This window comes from Erythrolamprus reginae, chromosome 7 (assembly GCF_031021105.1).
Source record: "Erythrolamprus reginae isolate rEryReg1 chromosome 7, rEryReg1.hap1, whole genome shotgun sequence".
Lineage (NCBI taxonomy): Eukaryota > Metazoa > Chordata > Lepidosauria > Squamata > Dipsadidae > Erythrolamprus > Erythrolamprus reginae.
Window position 1 is genome coordinate 77,333,124 of NC_091956.1, and position 12,746 is coordinate 77,345,869.

General features: G+C 43.2%; 1 protein-coding gene across 3 annotated transcripts in view; it reads left to right on the forward strand.

The window, feature by feature from the left end:
- The window catches only part of PAPSS1 (3'-phosphoadenosine 5'-phosphosulfate synthase 1), a 48,444-nt gene that overhangs the window by 18,725 nt on the left and 16,973 nt on the right, over positions 1-12,746 (forward strand). For all 3 annotated transcript variants that reach the window (XM_070757899.1, XM_070757900.1, XM_070757901.1), the window contains exons 6-10: positions 856-969; positions 2,785-2,896; positions 3,569-3,774; positions 5,111-5,246; positions 11,543-11,811. In XM_070757899.1, the coding sequence (XP_070614000.1) occupies positions 856-969; positions 2,785-2,896; positions 3,569-3,774; positions 5,111-5,246; positions 11,543-11,811 (837 nt within the window). The remainder of the gene's footprint in view (positions 1-855; positions 970-2,784; positions 2,897-3,568; positions 3,775-5,110; positions 5,247-11,542; positions 11,812-12,746) is intronic.

Below are 12,746 nucleotides of genomic sequence, written 5' to 3' on the forward strand. Positions count from 1 at the left end.
TGCAGCTTCCGGCCACCAGAGGAACTACAGTTTATGCACTGTAGTGGAGACTGTAATGGCGGTGAGATAGTAGCAGACCGTGTCTGCTGTACTGGACGGTACAAAGCGATGGAAGGGGCCAGCAGGGGACACCACATTATTACGGTACCGCTATGAACAGCTTTGAATGGTACCGTATGTTTTTCCACCGTACCGTATGTAAACGTGACTATGTCTTATTTTCGGAGGGTGCCTTATATTAGCAAATTCTGCAAAACCTCTGACATGCCTTACTTTCGGGGTACGCCTTATTTTCGGGGAAACAGGTTAGTATTTCTCAGTGGACAATTGCCCATTCTCAATGCTCAGAGAAAGCAGGGGAGGAATAAAAGACTGCATAGCTGCAATTTGAGCAGCACTTGATGCAACATGGCAACTTATGGCAATAATTGAGCACCAAATCCTCAATTTACGACCGCATATGAACCTCAAACCCTCAACTTATGACCACAATTGAGCACCAAATCCCCAATTTATGACTACATTTGAACCCCAAACCCTCAACTTATGACAACAATTGAGCCCAAAATCCTCAATTTACGACCACATTTGAACCCCACACCCTCAACTTATGACCACAATTGAGCACCAAATCCTCAATTTACGACCACATTTGAACCCCAAACCCTTAACTTATGACAACAATTGAGCACCAAACCCTCAACTTATGACCACAATTGAGCCAAATTAGGGTTTTTTTAATAGATCACTCATGTACTAAACTAATAACACAAATCCCACTGATATTGTGAACATTGCTTTTTAGAATCAAAGATGCTTAAACAACTTTTGTTCATCAATTTTTTCTCCCCATAGGATATTGTTCCAGTGGATGCTTCTTATGAGGTGAAAGAACTATATGTGCCTGAAAATAAACTTAAGCTGGCCAAAACAGATGCAGAAACATTGCCAACTCTGGAAATAAATAAGGTAATGGGGAACTTGCAAATACGTTTACACAAGGATTTGTTCACATATAATTCATCTTAGTTATTTGTGCTATCCATCTTTTCTTACCTGTAAACCTTTGTCATACTTTATGCTACAAAGAAAAATTGTCCCAGACATCTAGATCGCAAAAATACTTATTGTACTGCCAGAAATGAATGAATCAGATAGTTATTTACAAGCCTGGCTTAGTTTTGAAAGTTAAACACACGCAAAAAAAAGATAATTGTTTTCCATTCTCAAATTCATTTAATTTGCCTAAGTGCCAATGATTTTGGCAAACTTCTGTTTCTTATTAAGTATAGATATCACTGGCTTTATTAGATTGGCCTATTTTATTTTGCTATCCAATGACTTAGTGTTTCCCTGTTTTCTACTATAGCATCTTTCTTGCGTTTGCAACATCTGTTCCCTTAATTCCATCCAGCTATTTGTTACTTTCACTGTGTTTTAGACCTTCAATTAGCTTAATTTCTACTATCTTATTGATTTGTATTTTTAGATTGACAAATTCATTGACTAATGCTTCCATTCTATAGCCTTTATAACTCACTAAACTACCCATGCAGTTTAATTCATCTCCTACATACATATCTGAGTAGACACACAAAACTTAAAATGAACATTTTTAACGGACTATCAAGTACGAACAAATCTTGAACTAGATCATTTCTATAAACAGCTCACACATAGAAAGTTGTTTTGCTATCTTATTCTCCATAATTATGAATTATTTAAAGATGTCATAGCCCTCTTATGAAGGGTTTCTCAACCTTGGTACCTTGAAGATGTCTGGACTTCAACCTTCAGAATTCCCCAGCTTGGTGAGGTTCACATATTTTTAAGTTGCCAAGGTTGTGAGTCATTGCTCATGTATTGTTTTGATATGCTCTCTATATGTATGAACTAAGGACCATAACTTTTAAAACTTTTTCTCAAGTTGTTTTTCTAAATGGATTTATTTTATTTATTTATTTATTTATTAGATTTGTATGCCGCCCCTCTCCGCAGACTCGGGGCGGCTAACAACAATAAAAAGACAACGTAAACAAATCTAATATTAAAAAATCTAAAAAACCCAATTTAAGAGATCAGTCATACATACAGTCATACCATACATAAATTTTATAATCCTAGGGGAAGGGAATATTTCAATTCCCCCATGCCTGACGACAGAGGTGGGTTTTTAAGAGCTTATGAAAGGCAAGGAGGGTGGGGGCAACTCTGATATCTGGGGGGAGTTGGTTCCATAGGGTCGGGGACGCCACAGAGAAGGCTCTTCCCCTGGGTCCTGGATGCTTGGGGCGGCTCACAACAACAATAAAACAGTATATAATAAACAAATCTAATATTTAAAAAGTATCTAAAAACCCATTAATTTAAAACCATTGAACTCAAGCATACCATACATAAAACTATATAAGCCAGGGGGAAATGTCTCAATTCTTCCAATGCCTGACGGCAGAGGTGAGTTTTAAGAAGTTTGCGAAAGGGAAAGAGGGTGGGGGAAATCCTAATCTCCGGGGGGAGCTGGTTCCAAATGGTTGGGGCCACCACAGAGAAGGCTCTTCCCCTGGGTCCCGCCAAACGACATTGTTTAGTCGACGGGACCCAGAGAAGGCCAACTCTGTGGGACCTAACTGGTCGCTGGGATTTGTGCGGCAGAAGGTGGTCCCGGAGATATTCTGGTCCGATGCCATGAAGGGCTTTATAGGTCATAACCAACACTTTGAATTGTGACCGGAAACTGATCGGCAACCAATGCAGGACTAGGACTTATGAAACATACTTTTACAGGTTGATATGCAGTGGGTTCAAGTTCTTGCGGAAGGATGGGCAACCCCACTTAATGGCTTTATGAGAGAAAGAGAATATCTTCAGTGCCTTCATTTTGACTGTCTACTGGATGGTAAGATATTTCAAATTGGCCAAGCAGTCCATTAATCTTGCAGAGAACATGTATATAATTCTCCCATTTGCACTTAATAATAACCAGTTGTTTATGTGAAAAAAATTAGGCTAGATTCCAACTTAGAAATTTGAAAATATCCTTATTCTTCCGAAGCTGGGCCATTCGAGCCTTCGTTCATTTGAAACTCAAGGTCCTGGGCTATATTTGGCCCTGGGAGACTTCAAAACAAAATGACAAGTTGAATGTGACAGAAATGGGACATTATTAAGTGTACACATCTGGTGAGTAATCATGTTGGTTATATTCAGTTTTAATTAAATATGTAAAATATTTTTAGAAATTTTGTCCTGGCCACATCCACAAATTTTAGAGAATGAGTCTTTGACATGCTTCTTGATAGAATAATATGGGTTTAAAAAGTTTCAGCAAAATTCTATGACTATGCCCTAAGTCAGTGATGGCGAACCAATGATACGGATGCTACATACTGATCTGAAGTTGGTCATGTTCTTTGAGTCCAGAAATTAATTGCACAAGAAGAGATGTACATTGTTCTGAATTTTTGGAATTGATTGTTCTGCTTTGTTAATTCTTAATCCCCAATACTCCCCCACCCCCAGAATTGGAGATCCTTGTAATTTAAATTCCTGTTGCTACTTTTCCTTAAAGGCGGAGTCATTAATTTATCAGTGCCTGTAGTGTTGGCAGTTACAGAAGAGGACAAGGAGAGGCTGGATGGCTGCACAGCTTTCACCTTGCTATATGATGGTCGGCGCGTAGCTATTGTTCGCAATCCGGAGTTCTACGAGCACCGAAAAGAAGAACGTTGTGCCAGACAGTGGGGAACAACATGCAAAGAGCACCCATATATCAAGGTAGCATTTTCAAGCTGATTTTATCATTAATTTGGAATCCTTCTATAGTGTAAACATGCTAACCTAAATTTTGAGGAAATATGAAATTTTGGGGGAAAGTTAATAAGAAATTCTGATACTGGTAGTCCTCGAGTTACAACTATAATGGAACCTGCACAATACAGTCATAAGTTGTAATGATCATAAAATGAGTTAGTTAAGTGACTGGCCTGATTTTTATGACTTTTTTTTTTGCAGTAGTTATTAAGCGAGCATAGTAATCATAAATGCAAGTGATATGGCCATTAACTTGAATCCATTGTTTGCTATGGTTATCACCTCGAGGTTCGATTACTGCAACACTCTCTACATGGGGCTACCTTTGAAAAGTGTTTGGAAACTTCAGATCGTGCAGAACGCAGCCGCGAGAGCCATCGTGGGGCTTCCAAGATTCGCCCACGTTTCCTCAACACTCCGTGGCTTGCATTGGCTGCCGAGCAGTTTCCGGTCACAATTCAAAGTGTTGGTCATGACCTTTAAATCCCTACATAGCAATGGACCAGATTACCTCTGGAACTGCCTGCTACCGCACGAATCCCAGCAACCGATAAGGTCCCACAGAGTTGGCCTTCTCCGGGTCCCGTCGACTAAACAATGCCGTTTGGCGGGCCCCAGGGGAAGAGCCTTCTCTGTGGCGGCCCCAGCCCTCTGGAACCAACTCCCCCCGGAGATTAGAACTGCCCCCACCCTCCCTGTCTTTCGTAAACTACTCAAGACTCATTTATACCGCCAGGCATGGGGGAGTTGAGATATTCCTTCCCCCTAGGCCATTACAAGTTATGCATGGTATGTCTGTGTGTATGTTTGGTTTTATAATAAGGGTTTTAGTTGTTTTATTATTGGATTGTCACATGCTGTTTTTATCATTGTTGTTAGCCGCCCCGAGTCTACGGAGAGGGGCGGCATACAAATCCAATAAATAAATAATAAATAAAAATAAAACAAATGGTGCAGTTTTGCCCAAAACCAGAAGTAAGAGGTTCCATCATACAATGTGGTGACAGGCTTGTAGGACATTTGCAAATGACCATAAACATATTGGTAAATACCGTATTTTTCGGAGTATGAAATGCACTTTTTTACCCCCAAAAGTAATTAAGGATTATACTAAGGTACCAGAGAAGGAAGGACAATAAAAAACCTATAAAGTATTCAATAAATAGTGCATAAACTTACTATCCCCACTGTGTCCCCTCCCAATGGGGTCAGCATCCCATTATGAGAGCCATGTTCACATAACTTATCTCATCCCCATTTCTATTGCTATTGATGTAGTTTGTTTTTTTACCTTCCCTAGATGGTTATGGAACAAGGGGATTGGCTTGTGGGCGGTGATGTCCAGGTCCTGGATCGAATTTATTGGAACGATGGTCTTGACCACTACCGTCTCACACCGGCTGACTTAAAGCAGAAGTTCAAAGACATGAATGCTGGTGAGTTTTTAAGTGACAATTGGTAAGTAAGAAGTACATCCAACTGCTAGGAATTTGCCCTGAACAGTGGAGCAGCATTTTATGGCTTTTCAGCTGTCCCTGAAGTGTCTTGATGTTGGTGGGTGGGGGGCATTGCCAGGGGTTGGCATCAGGGGGACAGAGCAACATTGGCTATTGCTAACATGTTGTAAGCCGCTCTTGAGTCTAAGGGGAAAGGCGGCATAAAAAAATCAAATAAGTAAGTAAGTAGGTAAGTAAGTAAGTAGGTGTTCTGTCTGGGTCACTCCGGAAGCTATGACCAACCCAACAAGATAAGCCAGACACACCGGTTGAATCCAAACACAGTTTTATAATAGTAAAGAGAAAAGAAGCCAACAGAAAATGTCCTTACAGATCAGGAAAACAGTGGAACTCCAAATAGAGACACGAAGGCAATTGTTCATACAGAAACACAGGATCCTTAATGCCAGACGAGGCTGTTGCTAACAGACACCAACCTCCCACGGGTCTTCAAGGCTGCTGGGCCACGAGCCAGGAACAAAAACGCTGAGAGAAAATGCTGATAACACCAACTCCCCTTTGATAACACTCCACGCTGCCGGAATGGTTCTCATGCCTTATAAACCCTTCCCTGCTAATGAGGACCACACCCAACCCCCAGGTGTTCCTCACTCAACGCTGATAATATCTCCGCAGTTGATTCCTCCTTTGAGCTATGCGTCTCTGTTGCATACTAATGATAGCTTGTGCTTCATCATCCAGGGACTCCAATGAATCACAGCTACTTGCTGGAGATAGCCCTTCCCCAGGACTCCCAGGCCTTGCATCACCTTCACTTTTGTGACTGCTGCCTGCACTGTCTGGCTGCCAAGAACTCTCCTCTCCGCTCTCCGCTTCCCCCGGGCATGGAGCCAGCAGAGACGCAGCTGGTCTTTGATCTGACTCAGGCTGAACCGCAACAGTAGGTAAGAAAGTAGGTGTTGTGGTTGGCTCTGGCCCAGCTCCTGCCTCCACCTCCACATTCCCTGGCGCAGGAGCTTGGCCAGAGCCAACCACACCTACTTTCTTACCTACTTACTTACTTACCTACTTACTTACTTATTTGATTTTTTTTATGCCGCCTTTCTCCTTAGACTCAGGGCGGCTTACAACATGTTAGCAATAGCACTTTTTTTTTAACAGAGCCAGCATATTGCCCCCACAATCAGGCTCCTCATTTTACCCACCTCGGAAGGACGGAAGGCTGAGTCAACCTTGAGCCGGTGATGAGATTTGAACTGCTAACCTGCAGATCTAACAGTCAGCTTTCGTGGCCTGCAGTACCGCACTCTACCCACTGCGCCACCTCGGCGCATTATGCTGGCAAAATAAGAAACAGATAAACAGCAGCCTGACAGATTGCTTTTTCTGTGCTGTTGTAGCTGGGGGAATCGGGATCGGTGTCTAGGTTAATACTCAAAAATTGTGGGTAAGAGGGTCCGACGTTAGAGTTGCTTCTTTAAAATGGAATCATATTATAAATAAAGATTTTTGTTCTGGGTCTGCAAGGGACTAGTTTTATGACTGCCAACGATTGCAACATTTTAATAGCTAATATGGTACATCAGGGGTCGACAAAGTTGTTCAGAATCTAGGAGCCAGCCAAAAAATTTAGGAGCCAGAATTTTTTTTAAGCAAACTTGGTTTTTTGCCGAGTCTCCACCTGACATCGCTTTCACCCCCTCTGTCTCCTCCTTCCTCTCTCATCTCTTTCCTTCCTCTCCCTCCCTTTCTCTCTTTCCTTTCTCTCCCTTTCTGTCTATCCTTTCTATCTCTCACCCCTTCTCCCTCTTTCATTCCCTTTCTCTCCCTCCCTTTCTCTCTCATTCCTTTCTCTCCCTCTTTCCTTCCTATCTCTCTTTCTTTTTCTCCCTCCTTCATATCTTCTTTCTCTCCCCCTTCCTCCCTCTTTCCTTTCTACTTCTTACTCTTTCTTTCTCTCCCTCCTTCATTCAATTTTCTCTCCCTCCCTTTCTCTCCCTTTCTCTCTCTTTCCTTTCTCTCCCTCCCTTTCTCTTCCTTTTTCTCTATCCTTTCTACTTCTTACTCTTTCTTTCTCTCCCTCCTTCATTCAATTTTCTCTCCCCCCCCTTCCTCCCTCTTTCCTTTCTCCCCCTCCCTTTCTCTTCCTTTTTCTCTATCCTTTCTGCTTCTTACTCTTTCTTTCTCTCCCTCCTTCATTCAATTTTCTCTCCCTCCCTTACTCTCTCTTTCCTTTCTCTCCCTCCCTTGTTCTCCCCTGGGGCTGCCTGTGCCTGCCCTGCACCACCCAACACGGACGGACAGCCCCCGGTCGTCGGTTCGTCGCCCCCCACCCCCCCACGGAGGGAGATCAGGCTGGCGAGGGCGGTAGAACTACGTCACCAGCCACTGGAGGGAGATCGGGCTGGCGGGGCGGCGAATCCACCTCCCCAGCCGCGCGGAGGGAAATCCGGTAGGCGGGCGGGTGGCCGCGGCTCCCTGCGCGCCCCTGGAAAAGCGTACAGGGAACGGTGCCCGGGGCCGCTTTAGCCGCCCCCCCTCCCCCCGCCATCTCCCCGCGACTGCCTGTGCCGCTGCAGCCGCGCCCCCCCCCCCCCCGCTCCCACCGCCAGGAGTATAAATCCTTCGCTCCCACCGCCAGTGCCCTCCCGCCGGGCAACCAAAGGACACTTGCCGTGCCGGTGCCTCCGACCTTCAGCAGGGCGGGCGCTGCCGTGCCGGTGCCTCCGACCTCCCGGTTCCTGCTCGATGCCGCGGTTTCTGGCACTCTCCTGCTGGGCCCCAAAGAAGGAAGGCGGGAAAAAGGCGCGAAGAATGGAGGTCTCCTTCCTGCCTGCCTTCTTTGGGACCCAGCAGGAGAGCGCCAGAAACCGCGGCATCGGGCAGGAGCGGAGAGGTCAGAGGCACCGCAGCGCCCTTCTAGGCGCCAGACAACATTTTCTAGGCGCCACTGGCGACCAGGCGCCTGGGTTTGTCGAACCTTGTGGTACATGTTAGCCATGTTTCCCTTCTATGTTGTTTCGTCCTAAATTTTTAGTGCTTAATGAAGACTTTTGAAATCTTTATAGATGGCTATATTTTATAACTTTTGTTGGCCTCAAGGAACATCATCGTAATATGCTTTCCTTTCTCCACTCCACTCCACTAAACTGGGGGGGGGGGGAAATGATAGCCACTCTCAATCTCTAACTCTGTTTAAAGTGTGCAATTTTTCCCCTTGGAATTTTGGCTCCATAAATATTTCCTTCAAATAATTAGCCTTTGGGTTCACAATCTCAAAACTCATGGCTGAGATCTATTGGAATTGCGGTCTTGGCAGCATTTACTTTATTTAAAATTGATAAACTAGTTATTGTCTAGAAACTGGATGGTCAATTGATTTAAAGAAGCAGTTCATTGATTTAAAGAAGCAGTTCATTGATTTAAAGAAGCAGTTCATTGATTTAAAGAAGCAGTTCATTGATTTAAAGAAGCAGTTCATTGATTTAAAGGAGCAGTTCATTGATTTAAAGAAGCAGTTCATTGATTTAAAGAAGCAGTTCATTGATTTAAAGAAGCAGTTCATTGATTTAAAGAAGCAGTTCATTGATTTAAAGAAGCCGTTCATTGATTTAAAGAAGCAGTTCATTGATTTAAAGAAGCAGTTCATTGATTTAAAGGAGCAGTTCATTGATTTAAAGAAGCAGTTCATTGATTTAAAGAAGCAGTTCATTGATTTAAAGAAGCAGTTCATTGATTTAAAGAAGCAGTTCATTGATTTAAAGAAGCAGTTCATTGATTTAAAGAAGCAGTTCATTGATTTAAAGAAGCAGTTCATTGATTTAAAGGAGCAGTTCATTGATTTAAAGAAGCAGTTCATTGATTTAAAGAAGCAGTTCATTGATTTAAAGAAGCAGTTCATTGATTTAAAGAAGCAGTTCATTGATTTAAAGAAGCAGTTCATTGATTTAAAGAAGCAGTTCATTGATTTAAAGAAGCAGTTCATTGATTTAAAGAAGCAGTTCATTGATTTAAAGAAGCAGTTCATTGATTTAAAGAAGCAGTTCATTGATTTAAAGAAGCAGTTCATTGATTTAAAGAAGCAGTTCATTGATTTAAAGAAGCAGTTCATTGTCTAAAATTAAACAACTTGACTTTTGCATAGCTCTAATGCTTTCAGTGCAAAAAAAAAAAAATCAAGCATGAAATAAATAAAAAAACCACTGCTGAAGTTCTCCATAGTAAATATGAGCAATAACTTGCTAACAATTATGGATGCATGCAGAATATAAACAAGTTTATAATTTTGTTGAGGAATATGGCCTTATTCCAGTATCAACAGTCCATGTGTACAGATATTTTTACCTCTGCTTATAGCAGAGTTGACCTACCATGGGCAGCCGCAGGGGATGGAGAAATAGCTTTTGCATACCGTGTTTCCCCGAAAATAAGACACTGTCTTATATTCGTTTTTGCTCCAAAAGTTGTGCTACGTCTTATTTTCGGGGGGGTGCCTTATATTTCTCAAATAAGACAAATTCACAGGCAGAAAAGCTGACACCCCCAAAGAAAGAGTACCGTACGGTACATTGATTACGGTACGGTACCTGTCAGTATGGCACCCACACACACAAACGACGGCACTTATATGGTACAACAGTATACTCCCGCTATTGCAGCTTCCGGCCACCAGAGGAACTACAGTCTACGCACTGTAGTGGAGACTGTAATGGCGGTGAGACAGCAGCAGACTGTGTCTGCTGTACTGGACGGTACAAAGCGATGGAAGGGGCCAGCAGGGGACGCCACATTATTACGGTACCGCTATGAACAGCTTTGAATGGTACCGTATGTTTTTCCACCATACCGTATGTAAACTTGACTACGCCTTACTTTTGGGGGTGCCTTATATTAGCAAATTCTGCAAAACCTCTGACATGCCTTACTTTCAGGGTACGTCTTATTTTCGGGAAAACAGGGTATGTTGCCATCACCATATTTCATTTATTTACATGTATGCTTCACTTTGATAAAGAGGTGATGACCTTCCTTTGGGGTTTTTATCTGTTTGCTTTTGTGGGGGGCTGGGGGGTCGGGTAGAGAGGAAATCACATTGCTTTAGCTGTGGGATTCAGTTCCGTTTCAGTTTAAGACATACAAATATCACATTGATAAAAGAAAATACATTAAGTGGCTGGATATTTTTCATGACCTTAGTGCTCGTTTGCATTTTTCTTAGCAACTATTTAATAATAATAATAATAATAATAATAATAATAATAATAATAATAATTTATTAGATTTGTATGCCACCCCTCTCCGTAGACTCGGGGCGGCTCACAACAATGAAAAAAACAATATACAGTCTGCTGCTGTCTCACCACCATTACAGTCTCCACTACAGTGCGTAGACTGTAGTTCCTCTGGTGGCCGGAAGCTGCAATAGCGGGAGCATACTGTTGTACCATATAAGTGCCGTCGTTTGTGTGTGTGGGTGCCATACTGACAGGTACCTGTTGTGGTTAGCTCTGGCCCAGCTCCTGCCCCAAGGACTGTGGATGTGGGGAAGACATCCACATGCTGGCAGGCCTGTTTTGCCCCCGGTGGAATCTGCAGATGAAGGCTCCTCTGACCAAGAAGACATGAGTGACAGGGAGGAGGAGAGTGTGGCAGACAGCTCAGAAGGAGATCAATTATCTAGCTCCTCTTTGGATTCAGAACAAGAGTTAATGATACAGCCACACATGCGGAGAGCGATGCATAGGCAGCAACAACTGAGAGATTATTATCAAAGAAAATGAGGCCACCTGTGGTTGGGTGGGGCTGTGGTCATTAGTGAGGCTGCTATAAAGAGCAGCCTGTGGGTTTGGCCATTGTGGAGGATTATCTGATCCTTGTGTTTCATGACTGCTTTACTGACTTTGACTTTTTGTGTGCTGATTTTTTCCCTGCTTTGAAACTAAACCAGAGCAAAGTGTGTTTCACTTTGTGAAAGAAGAAGGACTGTGAATTGTCTCACAGCTGCAAGCTAAGTATCACAGAACTGATAAGGGACTTGTACAAATTACCAGTTTGTTTGGAGACGAGTGCTCTTTGCTATACCAAAAGAGGGCTTAGGTTAAGTGAATTTTCATTATAAAGAACATTGTTTTGAATTTTCAAACGTGTGTGTGTCTGAAATTTGTACCTGTGAATATTTGGGAGGATTCTTCCAGAGAGCCCGACAGAACAGTGACCAGTAGAATTGTTGATTTGTGACTTCTGGAATTGTTGACACCTCTCCCTTCTTTCTTCAGACGCCGTCTTTGCTTTCCAGTTGCGTAATCCTGTGCACAATGGACATGCCCTGTTGATGCAAGATACTCACCAACAACTTCTGGATCGGGGTTACAGACGCCCGGTTCTGCTTTTGCATCCTCTGGGTGGCTGGACAAAGGATGATGATGTTCCTCTGATGTGGCGAATGAAGCAACATGCAGCAGTGCTAGAGGAAGGAATATTGAATCCAGAAACGACTGTTGTGGCCATATTCCCCTCTCCTATGATGTATGCTGGACCAACTGAGGTACGACGTCATTGATTTATTTATTTACTTATTTATTAGATTTGTATGCCGCCCCTCTCCGTAGACTCGGGGCGGCTCACAACACAATAAAAATAGTTCCTAACAAATCTAATAATTTACAATTTAAAATTTAAAATAGTTACAAAAAAAACCCAAACCCATTTTTAAGCAGACATACCTACAAACATACCATACATAAATTATATAGGCCTGGGAAAGATATTTCAATTCCCCCATGCCTGACGACAAAGGTGGGTTTTAAGGAGTTTGCGAAATGCAAGGAGGGTGGGGGCAGTTCTAATTTCTGGTGGGAGCTGGTTCCAGAGAGTTGGGGCCACCACAGAGAAGGCTCTTCTCCTGGGGCCCGCCAACCGACATTGTTTAGTTGACGGGACCCGGAGAAGGCCCACTCTGTGGGACCTAATCGGTCGCTGGGATAAGTGCAGCAGAAAGTGGTCTCGTAGATAATCTGGTCCGATGCCATGAAGGACTTTATAGGTCATAACCAACACTTTGAATTGTGACCGGAAATTGATCGGCAACCAATGCAGACTGCGGCGTGTTGGTGTAACATGGGTATACCTGGGGAAGCCCATGATTGCTCTCGCAGCTGCATTCTGCACGATCTGAAGTTTCCGAACACTTTTCAAAGGTAGCCCCATGTAGAGCGCGTTACAGTAGTCGAACCTCGAGGTGATGAGGGCATGAGTGACTGTGAGCAGTGACTCCCGGTCCAAATAGGGCCGCAACTGGTGCACCAGGCGAACCTGGGCAAACGTCATCCACCACAGTTTGCTAATTCCTGCATCCATTTGCTTTGTTCCTTTCAGCTGATTATTTCCTGAGTTGTTTTATCAATACGGTCTCCCCTAGGCACTGCTGCTTCACCGCAAGACCCTCGTATGATTCATGGTTCTCCAGAATTTTTCTGCCAT